Source organism: Manis pentadactyla, chromosome 1, assembly GCF_030020395.1.
Source record: "Manis pentadactyla isolate mManPen7 chromosome 1, mManPen7.hap1, whole genome shotgun sequence".
In the NCBI taxonomy this organism is placed as follows: domain Eukaryota; kingdom Metazoa; phylum Chordata; class Mammalia; order Pholidota; family Manidae; genus Manis; species Manis pentadactyla.
Window position 1 is genome coordinate 64422531 of NC_080019.1, and position 21977 is coordinate 64444507.

At 46.4% G+C, this 21977-nt stretch overlaps 2 protein-coding genes across 3 annotated transcripts in view; one reads left to right on the top strand and one right to left on the bottom strand.

Annotated features, from left to right (window-relative positions):
• Positions 1-1303: 1303 nt before the first annotated feature.
• Positions 1304-15310, bottom strand: CCR9 (C-C motif chemokine receptor 9). Its single transcript, XM_036883339.2, has 3 exons — positions 15044-15310; positions 9138-9182; positions 1304-3190 (listed from the first exon to the last, which is right to left on the bottom strand). The coding sequence occupies exons 2-3, from the start codon at positions 9156-9158 to the stop codon at positions 2102-2104; spliced, it is 1110 nt and encodes a 369-aa protein (XP_036739234.2). The 5' UTR covers positions 9159-9182; positions 15044-15310; the 3' UTR covers positions 1304-2101.
• A 1324-nt stretch (positions 15311-16634) lies between these two features.
• LZTFL1 (leucine zipper transcription factor like 1) overlaps positions 16635-21977 on the top strand; it is a 71392-nt gene continuing 66049 nt past the window's right edge. The window contains exon 1 of one of the 2 annotated variants that reach the window (XM_036883318.2): positions 16635-16826. In XM_036883318.2, coding sequence (XP_036739213.1) covers positions 16780-16826 — 47 coding nt within the window. In that variant the 5' untranslated portion in view covers positions 16635-16779. The remainder of the gene's footprint in view (positions 16827-21977) is intronic. The other variant, XM_036883317.2, reaches the window with a different exon arrangement.

The window sequence follows — 21977 nt, forward strand, 5'->3', positions numbered from 1 at the left end:
GTTCCTACATCTCCTTTCTTAACAATCAGAGCGGGGAATGGTGGAGCCCCTGGCAATTTCTTTTTTTCACAACTGATGTGAATTGGACAGTCTTACTTGCCTCTGATCTCCCACTCAGTCTCCACCATCGTGCTCCTTGAGTGACTCTAGGCTGAGGGTCGGCTCAGCAGCACAGTCACAGCTCGCCCCTTCCTCCTTCCTCTCCGCACTCTCCGCTCCACTGGGACCCCCACGGCACACGGTACCAGGACCACAGTATCAGAAGGGCGCGAACGGGCATGTCAGACTCAGCTGTGCCCCTTTAACCTAACTGCACAGTCTTATTCAGATTTGGCCCATGCTTACTGCTTATTCTTTCAAGTTCCTCAGAAGATACGTGGTTCTCCCGGAGGCGGTAGCCGTATGGGTGGCTCTGTCCATAGACAGGCTTTGGGGAAGTCATCCTCCCCTTGACCATAAGCTGTGCTTGTACTGGGGGGCATGGTGCCGTGCTGGCCCCACGCCAATGCCTATTCACCACCGACTGCGTTCATGTGGGAAGTGTGGGGCGGCCCTGTGGCAGCCCCTCCTCTCCCTGCCGCTGCCTGTTTTCTGCTCACTTTGCTCCTCACTGACACGTACATTAGAAGTGTGCAGGGAGGAGGATAGTGTGGCATAGTCCAGTCCTTTTGTGTCCCCTTTGGGAGCAGTGACCTCAGAACTGAATCCACGGAAATTCATAACATGGTGGGAAAAGCAAATGCTTCCTCCAAAGCACGTGGCAAAGCTGGGTGGCTTCTGGTAATGCTCTAATAGAACTCCTTGGAAGTTCCATCAAACTAAGTGGGAAAAACTTGGGAAACAAGTTTGACCAGAAGAGAGATTAAAAACTGGTCAGCCAAGATGGTTTTAAGGTTTTATTTCTTATCCCAGTCTCCTATGATTCATACTCCAACCTGACAATTCGATCTTACTTGTACACATATAAAATATGGAGATAGCGAAGAAAGTGACCGATAATGGATATTTTTAAATGGTCATTCAGAAGTACTTTTTCAATATATAAAATGTTTTCAAATGGACAAATGTGTCAACTAGTTAAAAGACAGAATGCAAAAGCAAATTATATTACATTTTTTTCAGCCTAATGAAGTCTTTGTGACATGTTAGCACTAAACAGTAAGAAAAGGAAAAGCATGGAGGCAAATATCCTTCCAGTGACCTCAGAAACAAGAAGGCCGATAGGACAGACCCATTTTACAGGGAGCAGACGGCGCTCACTGTGATGAAAGCCACCGCAGAGCCGGGGGTGGTCCGCCGGCTCAGCTGCTCTCCCGCACAGGCTGAGAGCACGGACTCCACGACGCCAGCGGGCCGGCTGAATCCTTTCCCAGATCCGCCTGCGGCCAGGTGCGGACTCAGAACCTCCAGCAGGACACAGAAGCGGGTTGGAATCCAACAGAACCTGGATGACTTGCTGGTATGGCCCGGGACTCACTGACCTGTCCTGCAGATACGTTTTGTTCCTGAAAACAAGAATAAGGACCCTCACTGGCCCAGAACAGATCAAAGAGACCAGAAGAGAATTAGATCTGAAGTGGTTTGGAAAGATTCTAGATCAAAAATCCATAAGACCTGGTATGAGTATCAGGCCAAAAAACCAGGGTAGGAATTCTGCAAAGATGGAAGTTTTCATGAAACTGTGCTTCTGTGGACTATGATTCTGTGTCCCCCTCTGGAAGGGGTGGCCTCAGAACTAAAGGCACAGCAATTTACAGTGGCCTGAGAAAATCAAACACCTGCTCCAGGGGTAGCTGCGTTCATGCTGGGCTAGAGGCAAAGCCAGGGTGGTCTGAAGTGCTCTTTCTTAGTCCTCCTTTGAAAATTGCAAGTATTTCTGCTAAAAGCCGATCAACAGTCTCCTGGGATGGCAAGTCAATTTTGAGAACTCTGGCTTGGCAAGTTTTGAGTAAAAAGTAATAATGTTCGTATTTGTCCCTTTCTGAGTTTTTATTTCCCCCTCACTTCCTTTTTCTTCTTTGGTTTCCTCAGTCTCATCAGTAACAAGAAACTATATTTCTTGTTACTTTCAAAGAACCAGTCACCTCTGAGAGAAGGTCCCTCAGAAGGAGAGAGCTCCTGAGGTTGTATCCAGCAATGTAGATGACAGCTTCAGGCTTCCCTCTCTCCTTGTGAAGGAGACCCACTGAGCCTGGCTGATGCAGCCCAAGTTCTTCAGGGTTTTCACAAGATCCCGACGGAATCTCTCACCCACAAAAACGTAGAGAACAGGGTTCAGGCAACTGTGGAAAAAGGCAATAGTTTGAGTGACCTGGAGGCAGATGTCAATGTTGGTGGAAATGGCACAGCTGGAAATGAACGGGGAGTAGGCATCAGTGGTCTGCACCAAGAGAACACAGTTGTAGGGGAACTGAGATAAGACAAAGACAGTAAGGACCGTGGTGGTCACCTTCAAGGCCTTGTGCTTGGACGACTTCTTGGCTTGTATCAGAGTATGAATGACGATGGTGTAGCAGCAAGCCATGACCACAAAGGGAAGGAAGAACCCCAGGATGACCTTCAGGGTCAAGACTGCCAACTTCAGTTTGGTACTCTCGTCACTAGGGTACACCATGGTGCAGATGGTGGCGTCAGATTTCTCCTTGATTTGACTGTACAGGATTTCTGGGATGCAGAGTGTGAGTGCCAGTGCCCAGACAATGAAGCAAACCATTTTGCTGTACAGAAGTCTTTTCTGCCTCCAGGTCTGTGCTTTTGTGGCCTGAGCAATGGCGATGTACCTGTCCACACTGATGCACATGATCAGCAGCATACAGCTGTAGAAGTTCATCTTGTACATGCTGTTGACCACTTTGCACATGAAAGTCTGGAATTTCCATTGGTCAGCAGCGGCGATGGCCCAGAAGGGAAGAGTGACAAGAAAGAGAAGGTCAGCAATTGCCAGATTCAGAAGGAACATGTCGGTCATGGTCTTCACTCTTGTGCAGTACCAGTAGACAAGGATGACCAGGCTGTTGCCCACAGCACCCACAATGAACACAAGCCAGTACAAGGGTGGCAGGAAGTGGCTTGCAAACTGCCTGACATTGTTCTTCCTACAGAAGAGTTCAGTGAAGTTGAAGTTCAGGTAGTCATCCATGGAAGGCATGGAGCCATAGTTATAGTCGTCAGACAAATTAGGGATAAGGCTCTGCAAGGAGATACAAAATAGCATTAGGCCAAGGACAATCTTTTGGAGGTCCTGTCTGATGGCAGAGGTTTGCACCACTTGACCCTTCCAATCCTCAAAGTCTATGAGAAGTCAAAAGACATATATGTGTAGGAAATAGGAACTTCTGAGAGTATCTTATTGGACGGAAACGTATTTTTTCATTGAGTACCTGTCATCTGTAAGGTACTGTAAACATGCTAAAACTACAGTGGTGACTAAGTCAAACATGGTTCCTGCTCTCACAGAACCAGCCTACTAGTGGAGGACACACACAAGCAAATGAACAGTGGGCGCATGGCACATGCTCTGAGGGGGTAGGACCCCCTCGGGCCCAAAAATGGGCATGAACATTTAGCAGACTCTGTGATTCTGATTCTCCCTTCTCTTCTCTATTCTACTCTCTGAAAAGGCCCTCAGGGGCTCTTACACTTTGCTGGGAAGAACTAAGGAAAACTCTCTAGTTTATGTGTGCTTTGTCCTCAGGCCTGGTGTATCCATTCTCGATTTACATATACAGATTTCCCTTCCAACTTTGATGGTTTTCTGGAAACCCAGTCTCTTGGGAAGACAGATCTTAAAGGTGACATATATTTTAGTTAAGATGCCAAGGAAAAGTCTTACGTGAGAGCCAGTCATGACCCACTACAAGGTCATCCCCTGAGACGTGTGGTTTGAGTAGACTTTGTATGAAAAGATCTTTTAGGGCAGAAGGAAGACTATGAAGAGCACAGATTCCCCAAATGGGTATAATTGTAGATGAAGATGTTAGGAGGAGGACACTTGGGAGGAGTCAGTAGAGCCACGCAGATGAGCAGGTGTCAGCCGTGACTCCACACAGTGAGTAAGCATGAAACTGCTTTTGAGAGGTCTGGCTTTGGGGGTTTTTTTTTGCATTTTTTTGGTCAAATAGCTTTAATAGACTGTCATGTGAGCCTGAGCCTGAGACTGGGGTGCAGGGAGGCAAAGCACAGCGCATTCACAGACACAGCCCAGAGATCTCTGGGAGGGGAGCTCAAGCAGTCCCAGCTTTCCCCACTGCCTGGTAAGTGGGCACATGCCCACCACTCCCCAGACCGAGTCCCAGAATGAAGCACTGTGGCTGGCCTGAAGCACAAGGCAGGTGTTCTCTTGTTGGGTGAGGGCTGGACGACCCAGTCCTTCGGCATTGTAGTTAGAATTTTATTTATTTAGTTAGGGACTCCACAGATATATTTTTAAGTGATTCAATTCACACACAAAAAACCTGGATTTGTGTAAATTTTGTCAAGACCACATTTGTTGGAAAGCCCAAGGTAAGCCTATGTCATCCTTACAAATTCAAAGCTTTGGCTGTCTCTATGAAGCCAACAAGAGGAAGAGTTCATGTCCCAGACTAGGGGAATCCTGCACAAATGTGTCCCACCCATGTCAGGACTCACACACATAGCTTTGTTCGTGCCTGATGAGTAAATATCCTCTGAATCTCAGACACAAGATCTTTTGAAAATCTCCCAGCAAACGTCAATGCCAATATTTGCCATCTTATTTTATTCACTACTGCTGGGGCACTTAGTGCATGCCAGACCCCAGCCAAGCACAGTATGTGCATACATGTAATCCTTGAGGTGCCAGGTAGGGGTGCATGGCCCCATCTTTCAGGTGAGGGATGCCAGGCTTCCATGAGGAATTCTGAGGCTGCAAAGCCCTTCCTTCCATCTTCCCTGCCCTCTGAATAGCATCTAGAGACGCTGCTCTTGCTGGAGAGGCTACCCACAAAGGCTGTTCTCAAAGCCCTGGTCACTTAGAAAAAGATCTTGAGAGAGGATTAGTGAAAGAATCTGAAATGCACATGTTTTTAACCCGGCTCCATCCAAGAGCACATGATGGAGGCTTCTAACGTGAGAACTGCCTAGAATGACCTCCCCCAAGCCATCCTGGCATTATTCCCAGGCTCAGCCTCCAGGTGGGGTCTAAGGATCTCCCCGTGCAGCCGACTTTCTCCACTGAGAGGGGATCCTCACGGGGCTTGTTCATGCTGTGCTGTGTCCCACCCTAGGACCTACCCCAGGATGCTTATTTGACATTTAAATACAAAAGAGATGTGAAGAAAGGCTTCCTCTCTCCTGAAGAACAGGTGAGGGTTTTTTTCCTTGTGAGCCATTTGAATTTTATGACTGACTGGATTCCCTTTTTAATTGGGAAGTTCAGCCAAACTTGTAGCCCGATTACAATCAACAGACAAGACCCTTTAGCCCATCACTATCCAATAGAAATAAAAGGCAAACAGCAGGTTAAGTGTGCATTTTTTAGTAGCCACATTAAAGAAGTGAAAAGAAACGTGGGATTCATTTAATAATGTTATTTTGTTTAAACCTAGTATGTCTAAAATATTATGTAAGTTACTATCTATAGATATTATCTATAATATATAAGTAATATTATTTAGATATAATATCTAAAATAATAAAAGAATTATTTCACTAGGTAAATAACACAAAAATCATTGAGATTTTTTGCATTTTTTTAGTACTGTTTTGAAACTGAGTGTATTTTACACTCACAGGGCATCTCAATTGGAGCAGCCACAATTCAAGTGCTCGGCAGCCCCATGTGACCTGTGGCTTCCTCACCGGACAGGGCAGCTTTAGGCTGAAAACCAAGTTCTTACTCTTCTCAGTCTCTTCTCCCTGTCCTACCAACTACCAATGTCCTCGGACCCTGTTTTCATTTCATTTTTTCTCTATTCTGTCATACATATCCTGGGAAAATGCCTCACGTCCATGTGGAACATGGGGTGGGAGGGGATGGAGTCAGACAGAAAACGTCCTGGCCCTGTGGTCCGAAGGGGCTGCCCAGTCCTCTTCCGTGTCGTATTGAAATGTCTAGCGACACTCTGAGCTCTTGCTGTGCTCCTACTACACTGTGCTGTTCTCAGACCCTTTTAAAAACATGAAGTCTTTACCAAAGTCAGACCACTGTTTGCAACCTGTGATCCCAAATTAGCACAAGTCTGAGCTAGATCTTGATTCTTCTTCTGCTGTGAGAAGCACTTGTTCGTTGGGGTGGGAAGGGGCCCAGACCTGGCCGGGACGGTGTTCTGGTGAAAATGATACTGTCTCATTCCTGCCAGGACTAAGAAAACGACATGCTCATCCAGGCTGAGAAATGTTAGCTCATTATATCCTGTTCATTGGCAATAAGTAGTGTAATTTGTTCACTCATTCAGCAGAAATTTACTGAGCACTGTCTACATGCCAGGCAAGCAAACAGCTTCCAAGGATCACTATTCCCATCAATGATGAAAACAGACATGGAACAAGACATTAGGACGTCCACAGCCCCTGCCCCAGGCCTCTGCCTGTCAGGCCCACAACCTGCGGGGGAGTCTGAGGGGGCAGGTGCTGTGTGCCTGTGGGGCCCATTGGGGATGTCCTAGCCAGGGTGGTGTGCGGGACAGCTGTGTTACTTCTCAGAGCCTACTTAACTCGGGGATTGTATAATTAATTTTGGGTGATTTTTAGCATTTTGATAAAAAAAAATAAGTGCATTATAGTCATACATCTAGGAACAGAAGAGAATGTGTGTAACACCACGCCCAGTAGCCAGCCCAGAACTCAGCCGCGTGGGCTACCTTCATCTTCTCATGTATGCTTTGATTTCTACTCTGGAAAGTTTCTTATATTTTAACAGGTTTGGGAATGATTTGGAGGTCTTAGAGACCACTGGTCCTACTAGGTCATCTTAGAGTGGAGGGGACAGACCAGAGGAACGGAAAGTTCTGCCCAAAGCCCACAGCCACGGGGAAGGGTCCAGACCGCAGCCGGCCTGCAACTGTCCTTGGTCCCACGCTGGGCACCTTGAATCTCTCCTTTCTAAAAACTCTGCTCTGCATGTCCTCATGTCGTCAAAGTGGCTGTGACAAATGTGAGCCGCAGCGTCAGGGAGGCAGGCACCTGAGTTGCAACTCGGGGAACCCAGCTAGAGTGGCCGTCGGGCCCTCTCCCCCCACCCTCTGAAAGACTGTGAAGCACTGGAGGATGCCTGGGGCCTCCTCAGTCCAGAGCGGACCGGAGCAGCCTCTTGCTGGGGGCAGAGTCCTGCCCTGCCTGCCTGCACCCCTGGCAGGGCCCTCACCTCAGGCCCGGGCTCCCGAGCTCCGGCAGGGGTGTCCTCCTCCCCTCAGGAGCCTTGGGCTCAGAGGCGGCAACCCAAATGTTGAGGGCTGCACAGCTACTAAAGCAAGAAGAAGGTCCCCAGAGCCTTCCAGGGCCTCCCTCGCTGGCTCATGCTTTCTCTGCAAACCCCTCGCCGGCTCCAGGCCCCTCATTCCCACCCTCAGGGAGAGGACAGGACAGGGCGGAGGGCCAAGACCATGTCCACCAAGGCTGTGTGTCCCCCACTGCTCCTCAGCACCAAGGCGGACACTGGGGCTGGGAGACAGGATCAGAGGAAGGACGGAGGGGGGCAGGGAGGGCTGGCAGGCAGCGGCAGCCGGGCACTCCGCCCACACTTGAGGAAGTAGGACTCCCAAGCCGCGAGACGGGGGATCTCGGTGCTTTTGACATGTGCCCACAGGAAGCAACCCAGTGAGGCCGTGAGGGCCGAGAGCACCCTCCAGGGCGCCCCCTCCGGTTCACTGTGAGAACCTGAACCATTAGCCCACTCCCCCAGCCTGTTTCCCCAGCTTTAAACATGGCTCTGTCTTTACTGTGAGGCTGAAGGAATGTGGCATCTCGGGCGGTCACCAGCGCACAACGCATCTTTGGAGAAGTGGCCAAAGGGCCGTCGTGACTATTTCCCAAACACCGTGGGAGCCAGGGCCTCAGAGGTCCTGACTTTCCCCACTCAGGTGGTGCTGAATGCATCTGACTACAGAAGGTCCTTACTGGGTACATTTTTCTTTCTTTCTGGGGCTCCCTGCAGAGTTGGAGTATTTTCCAAGATCCCAAAGGAGAAAACGGAATGACTGAGTCTCAGAAGCAGGCTTGGCTCTGTGGCCCCAGCCCAGCTCTGTTTTCACCACTTTGGGGATGAAAAGTGAAACTCTAACTACAGGAGAGACTGAAGGGTCTAATTCTGTTTTTAAAAAAAAAAAAAAATGGAGACTTACCTCATTACTTCATCAGATCCAAATGAATTGTCTTGTTTTGTTGTTACAGATATGTAAGAACACATGTGCAGTACTAAGCATCGTTGCTTATTCTGCACTAACTATGGCAGACACCGCTCTCCGCAGACTATGGGAACCCCCAGTGGGCTGTGGAGGGCAGTCTGTGAGCTCCACTAAGAAGGCCTGATTTCAACTACCTGCATGTAAGACCCAGACCTTTGAGAAAAGCAAACTGAAAACCCTTCGATATTTGTGTGAGGCATTTATGAATATAATAAAAGCATTAGAATTTGATTTGATTCTATAGATTACATTTGGCTATAAAATCATCATTGATTCTCTGGATAATGACTTGGCTCACTCATTTTTGTTAGCCTCTTTGTTTCTTCCTGAGAAATATATACTATCATGTGATTTTTGCAAGACCCATGTAATGTCATGTAAGAAACACAACTAATGTGCCCACCATGGGTCTTTTACAAACAAATTAAATGGATTCTCTCTTGCCCTTTTAGGTCTGAATTTCAGGACAGACTCATGGAAGTAAGCACATCCTAGTAAAAGATCATAAAAGCCCTTTCCTATTAATAAAATCTACAGTAGTGTTTTCCTCTGTCTTCATAACACATCTCAAAGCTCTTCTGGCCCTTCATGTTTGCAAAGTCCTCCGTGCTGGGCACTGACCACCTGTATGGGGCATTGCTCAGCAGAGATCTTACCCCCGGGGGAAATCACACAGAGAAATCCCTCCCAACAATGGATGCTTTCCCACACACCCCAAAAAGAGCTGAGATGAGAGCTCATTTCAAGGAGCCCAAGGAACATGGCTCTACTCACTGTGGATTCTGTGGGGACCATGGTGGGTCAGATGCACGCTCGCTTCTAGAACAAGAGGGCAAAAATCAAAAAGAGGACTGGCTTGTAAAGGAACAGTAACAAATACCTGCAGGTGAAGGTTAAATCTGTTTATTCCTGTGGGAAAAAAAATTCCCAAGCAAGAGTTACAGTCCATGTTATACTGATGTCACGTTAAATATTCTAGTTACAGAATAATCTTGGTTAACATAGAAATGAGAGAAACCTCTCCTCTGAGAGCCTTTGGGACTCTTAACATTTTCCCAGCACGTCCTTTTTCCATTAATTCATTTCCTTTTGGCTCAGCGTCTCCATCAGCGTCTTGTTTTGCTGAATGTCCCCCCGCCCCATTTATGAACCAAGAGACTCCTGAAGATGACAGTGGCTGGCTTGAGAATGCTGTGGTGGGGAGCCAGCTAGCAAGGACTCAAGGGTGGCTGCCAGCACAGGGCAGGGCCCTACTCCCCAGCACGTACCTGCATTTTCTGTTGCCAAGCTCAGGGCAGGAAAGTGGGCTCTATTTTTTCTGTACCTTGACCCCTGCAGTAAAAGGAAGTCCTAGTGTTGTTTACCCATGAAAAGGTAGTTTCCTAATGCAATGAGCCTCTGAGCTGAGATAAATCTCGGCTGCTGTTCTCATGTATTTCGTATCTCTGTAAAACCCACTCCTATATGACAAAGGGAATGACAGCTTGACTCTCTTCAAGGAAGGCATCTCTATTGAATGTATTTCAAAGAAACATGTCCAGCACCACATCCCAAGGGTCTAGAAGAAAATATTCTCCGTCATAGATCCAGCCCTAACCTGTTGGTTTCCTTTACATACCACAACATCGTGATGCACCCTGCTTTTCTGAAAGTACAGTGGTTTTCAATACATAATGTATGGTCCAGCCACCTTGGAAAGACGTTTGTCAGTTTCTTAAAAGGTTAAATATACATGCACCATGTTACATACCATCCCACTCCTAAGTATGTACCTAAGAAAAATGCAGGCATATATCCACACAAAATCGATTTATGAATGTTCACAGCCGCTTTATTTGTGATAGCCAAGTACTGGAAACAACCCAAACCATCAATATAGTGAAGAGATAAGCAAACCCTAGAATATCCATGCAATGGAATAAGGGTGAATGGCGTACAGCAAATAGGCGATGATGCTAAGAAGGCAGACCTAAGAAAAAGCACATACTGTGTGATTTCACTCATATAAAATTCTAGAAAATGCGAATTAATCTATAGTGACAGAAAACAGACCAGTGGTTTCCTGGTAAGAAACAGAAGGGGAGGGCAGGGCAGGGCCAACAGCAGGAGGGGCAAAGGCACATGAGGCCTTGGGGGAGATAAATATATTTGCTGTATGCACATGTCAGAACTTATATTCTATTCTGCACTTAAAATATTTGCAGTCTACTATAGTTGGTTAAAGTGTTAAAATGAAGGAAGGAAAAACAGCAAGAGCTGATGAAAACCTGGTTCTCCTCCCTCCTCATGGTCCTATCTGGCTGCTAGTGGGCAACAAGGGCAGCCAAAACGGCCTCCGGGGAACTTCCCTTCCACCAGCTTCTCCAAAGTGCCCTGGGGCGCCTTCTGCTGCTCTGCTGGAATTGAGGGCTCAGTATGTATGAACTCATGTTCTTAAAAATTAGATTGGACTGGATTAGATTAGATTAGATTGGATTAGATTAGATTAGATTGTGATAATTTGTGGGTTTTTTGTTTGTATTTCACATACATATGTCCTGGATCTGTCCACTGAAAGGGCCTAAAAGCAATTGACACAGAGTAGAATGAGCCCAAATGGTGGTTTCTAATTACCTTTCTCCACCAAAAGGAACCAGGGCTCTTTGGAGAAATGTCTGATTCTAGAGCTGGGCCAGGGGAACTGCAAGGTGAACCTGAACCTGCTTTCTGCACCAGAAAGCAGGGTGTTCAGAGGAGTATGAGGTTTTGTCAAAAGGATCCAGGAGGCAACTTGACGGGGCTGCCCCAGCCAGGTTTGAGGCGATGTCAGCATCAAAGTGAATAACGGCGGCAGTGATTATTGCCCATACAAGTAAGCAAAGATCCATGAATCCACAGTGGTGAAAATAAATGAATAAATAAATAAATGAGGAGAAGAGAAAGTTCTTCTTATGATACCAACTAATATAGAAGGAATAATGAAATTAGAAAGTCACCAGTGGATACTGAAATTAGTGGGTGAATGTTTGATGATGAATAGGATATTTACCTCATCTCAAAGGATCTCCCTTAAAATTACATATCACCCCATTAACTTAATAATTCCCTCATTACTTTTTTTCTGAATTTTGTTCTAAAAAAATTAATCTTTTTTTTAAACATTCCAGTTAGGTTTAGAAGATCCCAACCCAGCTAATTTAAGCTTATTATAGTTTGAGGAATAGAGAGATTGGTTTTGAGATATTAGTTAGAAAATACTTTGTGTATTTCTAATACCCATGGCTAATGTCCCTTCCTTTTTACTTGCATGAAGAGACTGAATATGATTCAGATAATATCTGAGAAAATAAATTCCCAAAGAAAAAAGCCACATAAAGAAGAAATAATGACTTTTGTTATGGTTAGTTATAGCTGGTTTTAGATTGAACATAGGGATTGGTGATAATGATATTGGTAAGAGTTTGGGGGGAAAGGCCTCCACACTGCCGTGGGGAGTGTAAATTTGTATGACCAGAGGCTTAAGCTACATCTGCCAAAATGTATAAGTTAGAATACCTCTACCTCAACGGTTCATCTGCTGGGAACAGGCCCTCCAGGTATCTCACAAAAAAAACATTAAGATACATGAAAAGGGGTGTATGTGGCAGCATTTGTTTTGTGAAGAGCCCGAATATCCAGCAATTGGTAGTATTCTGATATATCAATCCAATAAGCCACATGTAGCCAATAAATAGAATAAAATAGACTTCACACTATACAAGAGGTCACCAAGATTACTAGGTAAAAATAAAAGGTATCAAAGACATCGCTGTATGACCTCTTAGAAAATACATAGAAGGTTATATACTTCCCTGCTGATCAGTATTGAAATATTTTTCTAGAAGGAGACTGAACAATGATGACCAGTGAAAAGTGAGACTTTCATTTTTTCCTTTAGGTTTTGTAAATGATTTAAATATTTTACTTTGTGCATGAAATTTTATTTTAAGATCTGCCATAAAAATAACTTGTCAGCTTTTAAAAAAAAAAAAGTTGCCCCAGCGCTTCCCGGTCCATACACCTGTTTGTGAAATGCGTCCCAAGGAGGGTCATGGCGCCGCGGCTGGTCCGGAGAGCCGCTCAGACTGGGGGACGCATCTAGTCATTAGATTCGCTGAGGCTACTTTTTGCAATTGTGAAATCTATACTAGCTTTTTATAAAAGTTTATCTTCCTTCTAGTATAAGAATGTTTCTGGTTCACAGGAAAATTGAAGGGAACTTTAGAGTAAAATTGAAACTCCCTCAACCCACCTACTCCTCCCGAGACCTACCATCTAAAGACCCCACTGACAGCTTTTCCGTCTATTCTCCCTAGCTTCTGTCAGAATACTTTTCAATTGTTTTATTGCACAGACTGCAAAGTCTCAGAGCTTGCTTTCATTTTCTTCTTCCCCTGAGAAGGAGGGGAAAACAGGGTGGAGGGGGGAACCCACATATGACAAGACATACTGAAGCAAGTCACCTCTCAACAGCCTGCCCAAGTACACCGGAGCTCGGCTCCATGCCGCCCAAACCTCCCCCCTCGCTGCTCAGTGTGACCCCATTAGGGGAGCTGCATCTGCCCAGATCTGAAAAGCCCACCCAGGTTTTGCAGCACAGTAGGGGTGAGGTGGGAACAAGCACAGTGGACCCCATTTGAAAGCCTCATCTGCCCCTTGGTCCGTTCTCTTCTGCTTGTGAGACCTCAGCAAGAGTGGCATGCCCTCCCCGAACCTAGGTTTTGTCTGTAAAATGCAGGGGAGAGCCCAGGCTATGGCCAGGACTTGCTGCGAGGGCCAAGTGCAGTGCACTGTTCTTTGCAGATGCAGACAGCTGTGTGAGAAGAACGGAACATTCTTCACCCAACAGCTCATTTATCCTGAGTGCCTTGACACCTGGTATGCTTGCTTGGCTTAAAGATGGCAGAAGACATGATCATGTCCCCAAGAAGCTCAAATTCAAGCACAGTGGATGTGTCAAAACACCAACAGTGGTAAACACTATGAAATGTCTTGGGAATTGGGAGAAGGAAGTCACATCTCCAGCTCTGGGGAAACCTAGGAGGGCTTCATTGATGAGGTGAGATTTTTGCTGGTTTCCTGAAGTGTGGAGAACATGAGGACATGTAATATGGGGCAAGAACACTTCTCCAGGTCAGGAAAACACTGACAAGGGCAGAAAGCACAAGGTGCATACAGGGCCTTGGAAGTAAAGGAAAAGTAGAGAGCTGCTAATTCTCAAAAAGTAGAAAATGCCTGTCAGAAAAGTGAGCCTGGAATCTGCTACTATCCAATCATTATTTTTCTATTCTCTGCTGTCTTTAAGCAACCTACGTGAAAATCAGCACGGACACCTCCCCAAGTCCACAACCTCTGCTGCTCATAGTAGCCCAGTGGATTGGATACAGATGCTAACATGAGGAACCAGGGGCCTTACTTTGATCTCTGTCCAATTTGCTACACGGAGAGTGAATCATCTCTTGCTTTTTTTGTAGCTCTTCTTTTCTCACCCTGCAGGGAAGCGGGGGCTCTGTTTACCAGACCACCTGCTCACAAAGCTGGGGCAGGCGCCCACACTGCACCCCCAGTAGGCACTGTGCTGGGCCCAGGGGCTCCCGGTGTGAGTTTGTGAGTGGGGTGCATGCAAGGGGACTTCAGAGCAGATAGGCAGAGATTGGAAGAGAGAGGCTGCCAAATTCCAGGGCTGAAATGGCAGATTAATTGTGGTTTGTTCAGCAAAGCGTGGGAGGAGACAAGCTCTCAGCCTAGTTGCCGGGCGCATTTCCATTTCGTCTTTTATGGAGCAACAGTTAATTAAGAACTAAAGTAGTGGATGTGTTTAAAGGGACAACACAGTGTCCAATGATGAATTATTTAGCATAGCTTTGCTTTTCTCTGATTATAAAGGAGTGTTTTCACAATGAACAACAACAACAAAAAATCCCCAGAAAGCAAGCATATATAATGAAGAAAACAAACTCCTCCAACACCACTTTCCCAGGTTAGCCATTGTTAACTTTCTGAAATACATCTTTTTAGACTTCTCTGTAACACAACCTCACACATCACACATCACACATCACACACACACGCACACACTCTAGATGGTAATGAATTAGACCACACAAACAATTCTCTGTCTTGCTTCCTAGTTAACAGTCTTTCATTGACCACTCTTAATGCAATTCATCGTGGAGCTGGGCCTGTGCCGTCAGAGTGGATGGCTGCCAAGCGTTCCAGTATGTGGATATGCCAAAGTTCATTTAACCCAATACTTCTTGGTGCAAAGAGTGTTTGTTTCCAGTTTTTCACTGCTACAAAGAACGCTGTCAAAACATCCTTTCCATAGGGCAATCTCAGACCCAAGGCTTCAGGGTGGCATCACTTTCCTCGTCTCTGGCCACCTTCTTGTCACCTCCTTTAAGGTCTCAGCCATGGAACAGACTGCATTGCACCTACACTTCCTATGTGTGGGTGGAAGGAGTTTTATTACTCACCCTAGAAGCCTGGGCAGGGCAGCCTTGATTCACCTTTGCCTCCCTGGAAGCCTCTAATAAAGTGCCTGGTGCTCATGACCATTGCACAAATAAGTGCAAGCCTGGGTTTTAGAACCATCATGGCAGCACACAGCTGAGGGTACAGGTGACACCGGGACAGAGGAGGAGGAGGAAGGGGGTACTCACGGTGAAGGGCTCCAGGAGAAGGCAGCGCCTCCAGCTCTGTGTCTGGGGAGAGGACTGGCTTGGATGAGGGCAAGGCTCCTATGAGTTCTGAGCAGGCAATCACCCAGTAAAAACACCAGAAAGGAAGCCAGGCCACCACTACCTGTGTTGTCACTGGTGGGGTGACCCAGGAGGGTTGGGGGTGGAGAGTCACCAGCTGCAGCTTCTAGAAATCAACAGAGTTGATTATTTACAACCAGAAAAGAAAAGCTGAGAACTGCTGGGCTAAGGGAAAATAATCTTCTCTGAAGACACATGGTCAGACTGATAATCTAAGAACAATATCTTTTCCTAGACAGCACAGCGGCTCACAGGGCATGGGGAAGTGGGGAGCCGCCTCCACAGCAGTCAGCTTTGTCAGGCTTGTTAATGGTGTGCGTTTATAAGGTTCCTCTGGGTGGTGGTGTCTGAACAGGCCTGTATGGGGTGATCACCCCAAGAGCTGTCCATCACAAAGCCTTTTGCCTTGACAGATGTACTCAGACCCACAGAGCTATGCCATCCAAAAGAGTGGCTAGTAGTCACTACAAAAATTTAAACAATTGCATGATTCAAATTTAAATATCTACAATGTAACTCCTTCCTTAGTCACACCAGTCACATTTCAAATGCTTCCTAACCACAGGTAACTCAGGGTCCTATGCAGACAGTGCAGATCTAGACCATGCCCATCACATCTGCAAGTTCTATTGACCAGTACTACTTTAAAAAATCATGTATGTGACACATATCTAGGAACACAGGCAGTGTTGGAAGGCCACAAATGCCTCAAAATTGGGGTCACATACAAAATTTTATTTTGACATGAGCACTCTACATCGGATACATTAACACTGATAAGACGTTTCACCTTATTAATCATAGGCGTTCACATGAAGTTTTGAAGAAGTTGGAACGTATAAAATGTTATGCTTTTACTGAATGAAGCTCACAGATGAAGTCCTCCTGGCCGCGAAGACAGGTCCTTCACTCTGACATAACTGCACCCATCTGGGTCCCAGGGTCAGATGCCATGCCTGGCCATTTAGGGACATTTAGGGAATAATCGTGGAATAGAAGCTGCAGTCCACAACCTTTACCATCTCTAACAGAGAAAAGACAGGAGTTGACTCCTTGTCATCATTATAACAAAGACCTCTGTTTATATTTGCCCTAGGGAAAAATCATGACTACATTCCAGCTGACATTGATTTTCCTTCTGGGTATTTATCATCACGCGGGCTCAGTGGGACTTTTCTACAGAGTGGCCCTCCCCGGGCACATGGCCCATCGTTCCCTGTCAATTCCTACAGAACGAAGTAATGCAGAAGATGCAGCTGAATTTATTACCTAAATGGGAAAGGCTGACGAACAGCTCAGATGAAGAAACAGAGCACAAGCAGTCAGAACGAAAGCGGTGGGTGATTCAGCAGCCTGGTGGGAGCTGTGAATTCCCTGACCTCGTCCCGCACTGGTTGAACGGTATATGGCTGAAAATCAGCCAAATGCTGCTCTGGCCTTTCACTTCTCCCTCCAAACTGAAAATTACTGACAGGAAAGGAAGTGGCAGCAGCTGGGAGAGAATGCCCCCTTATTTCTGGCTGTCTTTGGACATGCGGAGCAGTGAATTTGTGCCTGCCTGGGTTTGATTGTGACCTGAGAGAGCTTTCAGGAGGCTGAGACAGGCAGTATTGGAGCAGGAGCCCTAGACGCAGAGGATGCTGAGCTTCCTACCTCTTCTTGACTCAGGCTGTTTCTTCACCAGGTAAGGGTGCCCCACTCTGGCCCCCTGGATGGTGGGGGCGTGCTGGCAGGAGGCAGGGGAGTGAAGGAGGAAGCGCGCCATTGTGGGAAGGTCCCCTGCGCCGTGTGGCCCGCCGTGGCCCAGGGCTCCAGGTGAGGTGAGGAAGCTTAGGTAGCACCGTGGCTGGAAGGGCTGCTTTGACCCTGAGTCTCCTCCACAGTGGCACAGACTGGAGGCATGAGGCCGGGAGGCAGGAAGGTGCAAGGAGGTTATCAAGGGAACCTGCGATTTCTCAAAGGAGCCTGGGAAAAATCGATTCTTTTTGCTGTCACCAGTTGAGGTTCATCCTTGGAGGGAACGCCCCATTCTTTTGTTTTCTGCAGATGGAATTCAGAGCTGGGTGATTGCAAGAGGGTGCAGGTTCCCTTGACAATGGGTGTTCTCTCTCTGCATTCTTGCCCTGTGGAGGGTGAGTTCTAGAGCATGGGGCAACGTGTGCATCTCCTCTAGGTTCCAGAGCCCTGTGCTACGCTGGGGCTGAGGGTGTTTAGGGAATAATCATGGAATGGAAGCTGCAGTCCATGACCTCCACTGTCTACAACAGAGAAAAGACCAAAGTTACAGGGCCGAAGGCGAGTGCCAAGTCTGCATTTGCTCTTGTCCACTCCCACATTCAAGTGTCTAACAGTCTCTGGCAGAGAATAAATGGGTTTGGCATCAGCCCTCTACTTCCCAGGTTCCCATCTTTGAAACTAGATCACAACTTGCTTCTCCCTCCTGAGCCTTCCGTACCTACTGGGAAAGTCACATCACAAAAGCGCAGTGGGGTCTTTGAAAGAGGATGATGCTAGGTTTCTACTCTTCATTGATTCAGGCCTTAACTTGGGAAGTGCGAAGTGTCTCAGAGGGGTTGACGCTAATTTGGTGGAGAGGGTCTGATTGACACAAGCACAACGAGTCCCAGGGCAAAATCCCAAGGAATAAAATCTGTAAGGACTCTTCTTGGCCCACTAACTCGTAAGGATGGGGACCGTGCAGTCTTGGCCATGACTGCAGCCCAGAGACACATTCTAGGAACTTAATAATCATCATTTGACTACATTAATGGAAAAAACAAACCTCATACAAGACCAGGAATCTAGAGTGCCATCATCCAATAGAGTTTTCTACAATGACGGGCATGTTCTGTATCTGCATTGTTCAGTCAGCCACCAGCCACATGTAGCCAAACTTAAACTGTGTTTGGTGTGACTGAGAAACTGATTTTTAAAAATTGTATTTAAATGCAATGGGTTTAAATTTAAATGTCAATAACAGCATATACTATATATAATCAGTGTAGGTCTATACTGACCCCCCTTTCAGCAGCTAACGTGTCTACCGCAGATGGCTCTCCCTGTGATACACTTGGAGGAGGCTGGCCCATGGCAGGGCCCCTCCCTCTCCTTGAGAGCACAGGCACCTGAAAGGGCCTCCACCCTCCCCAGGAGGCTGAACGCCTGTCAGCTTTTGCTCAACTGGTAGATTCTTTAAATTCCTCATGTTTTGTGGTTAACAACATAATCCACCAGAGGACAAGAATGAGGAGAAAGGAGTCATTTACTAAATTCATTTGCCATGAACAGCCCTGGGAGGCTGCGAGGCCAGTTAGAAGGTGGCTGTCAGAGGGGCCAGTCCTCTCCCCACGGCAGCAGGGGGAATGAAAGGGCTGGGGGAGTCATGGTCTCTGGGCAGGTGGCAAAGGACTTGGGTGCCTTTAACGGAAAGGGCATGTAAGAGGGATGTTGGTGTTGTCAGACAGGGACGCCTTTTGCACTGGACGTGATATGGATGTGACATATAAGATCCAAATCACAAGTTCCCACAAAGGTGAAGATTGGGGTAACCAATCCCAGCAGAAGGAACAGGTGGCAGAGAGAGTTTGACATGTCCAAGAGGAGAAGCCCAATATGCTGGGGACAGAGAGGAGTGAGGGGTAGCCGGAGAAACAGAAGGGGCCCGATCACATGGGGACGCGGGGTTCCACAGTGTTCGTCGGACACCAGGCGTGATGGAGAGCCACTGTCAATCGCACAGTCAATCGCACGGTCTGGTTTCCATTCCAACAGATCACCGGCCGCTGCTTCGGGGCAAACAGCAGGTTTCTCTGCGGGTTCTCTCAGTTGAGCATCCACTGGCTGGAAGCAGCTGGTGGGATTAGCTGGGCCACCACAGGACCCAAACCCTCAGCTCTGCCACTGTCTCTTCTCTCACTTCCGCATCCAGGGAGGCATCACAGTGAATTGAGAGCGTTATACCCCTCTCTCCCTCCCCACAGCCCAGATGGCGGGAGGCCGCCATGCTAAATGCCAGGGAACCCTTGCAGCAGTGATGACAACTAGACAGCAAGATGAGCTGACAGACATTTTTTCCCTAATAGACTTTATTTTTTAGGGCAGTTTTGGAAGGTACAGAGAGTTCCCATGCATCTGCTGTTGCTAGGCAACCTCCCCCACTATCAACATCCCTACCAGAGTGGTACACTTGTTACCATCAGTGAACCAACACTGACATATCATCATCACCCAAAGTCCACAGGTTAGCTCTTGGTGATGCACATTCTGCAGGTTTAGACAAATGTATGACATGTATCCACCATTACAGTATCACATAGAATAGCTTCATCATCCTAAAAATGTTCTGGGCTCCCCCTGTTCATCCCCCCCTCCCCTCTAATCTCTGACATCCGCTGAGCCTTTTCCTGTCTCCATAGTTTTGCTTTTTCCAGAATGTCATATAGTTGAACTCACAGTACCCCTTACAGATTGGTTTCTTTTATTTAGTAATATGCATTTAAGTTTCCTCCTTGTTTTTTCATGACTGGATAACTCCTTTCTTTTTAGCATTAATATTCCATTGTCTAGATGTACCACATTGATGGATATACCAGTTTATTTAGCCATTCACATATTGAAAGACATCTCACTTGCTTCCAAGTCTTAGCAAGTATGAATAAAGCTGCTATAAATATTCATGTGAAGATTTTTGTGTGGACATAAGTTTTGGAACTCCTTTGGGTAAATACCAAGGGGCTCCACTGCTGGATTATATGGTAAGAGTATGTTGAGTTTTAAAAGAAACTTCCGAACTGTCTTCCAAAGTGGCTGTACCATTTTGCATTCCCACCAGCAATGAGTGAGCATTCTTGTTGCTCCACAACCTTGCCAGTATTTGGTGTTGTCAGTGTTCTGGATTTTGGCCATTCTAATAGATGCATAGTGGCATCTGATTATTGTTTTAATTTGCATTTCCCTGATGACGTATGATCATATGAAATACTTGTTAAGACATTTGGCCCATTTTTTAATTAGGTTGTTTTCTTATTGGTGAATTTTAAGAGTTCTTTGTATATTTTGGAGACCATTTCCTTTACCAGATGTATCTTCTGCAAATATTTTCTCCTAGTCTGTGCCTTGTATTCTCATTCTCTTGACATCACCTTTTGCAGAACCGAAGTTTTTAATTTTAATGAAGTCCAGTTTCTCAATTATTTCTTTCATGGATCATATCTAAAAAGTTATTGCAATGCCCAAGGTCATTCTTCTATCTTATCTTCTGGGAGTCTCATAGTTTTGCATTTTACATTTAGGTCTATGATCCACTTTGAGTTAATTTTTGTGAAAGGTATAAGGTCTGTGTCTAGATTCATTTTTTTGCAAGTGGATGCCCAGTTGTTCCAGCACCATTTTTGAAGAGATTATCTTGCTCCATTGTACTGCCTTTGCTCCTTTGTCAAAGATCAGTTAACTATATTTATGTGGGTCTATCTCCAGGCTCTCTGTTCTCTTCCATTGATCTATCTGTCTATTCTTTCACCAGTACCACACTGTCTTGATTACTGACAGGATTTTTAAACATGAGGCTTTTTGTGATCCTAAAATTGAAACCATGACTTTTAACTCAACTTTTTCTGTAAGAAATGTGAATGAAAAAATGGATCCCCTCCCACAGCTGCATCCTGCCCGTTTGCTCCATGATGCTGACCCTCACCCTCTCCCTGCCCCCATGCTGCACTGATATTTGCTAATTTTTTCAAAAGCTGAATGTTCAATGGCTGATGTTTGTAAAAATCAGAAAATTTCCATAGCATTAAAACAACTGTGTCAAAATGTCCTCTACTGCAAAATGGCCACATCAAAACAACCACACCAAAAGGCCAGGTCCCTGTGATGGAGGCCCAGAGAAGAGCTTCTTGGTGGGGGAGTGGGAGGGGGTAGTTGTGTTGAGGCTCCAGGCTTCTTTTTCCTCCTTGCAGTCACACACCTTAAAGGCACTTACTGTGCTTCTACCTGCCGGACAGGTGGAAACAAAAATTAAGACCCCCATCATGGGCTCCAGATTGCTCAGGGGTTTCCATTTGAGAAATAAGAGCCCCGTTTTCAATATTAACTATATTAAGAAAAAAATATGCCCAAGAAGCAACGTATGAAAACCTCCCCAAACTGAGTCCCATGGCCAAGAGATATGGGTCGGTGTTCTGCCGAAGGTGGGATTCTTTGCAGAACAGGCAGAGGTTTCTGAAAAGTGCTGCAGAACCTGTGGAGGTTTCTGAAAAGTGCTGCAGGAAAGGAGTTCGCTTGCTCTTTTTAAAGTTTGGATTCATTTTTCAATAGTGTCAAGTTTTTTGTCTTTCTCAGGCTGTAGGGGTAGGGATGCCCATTCTTCTCCCTTTCTCTGACATGTGCTGATGAAGCCTTGTCTCCCTGTATTTTGAGATTACAGAGGAGGCTTCAACCCCTGCTGTCTTCATCCGGGGCTGTGAGCAGAGCTGGTGGACAGTCTCCCTTCCACTCCTCAGTCCTGTGAACACTCAAGATGACCTGTCCTTCCTTTCTGTCAGCCTCAAAGACTTAGTTCAATTCTCTTTCTGTTTTAAGGTTCCTACTATCTATCCACCTTCTCGAACTTTCCCCCTACCATGCCTGGAAATGACCAAGGAAAAGAATGAAAGGCCTCTGCTCAACAGAACTCACTGAAATGACTGCCACTCACTGTGTGGCCCTGGGCAAGCACTCTCTTTATCTGTAAAATGTGGCACTAGTACTTCCTCACAGAGCTGCCATGAGGGCCAGAGAGTTAACAGAGGGAGGGGCCAAGCCAGGGCCTGGCACTTGGCACATGCTCAGTGAGTGG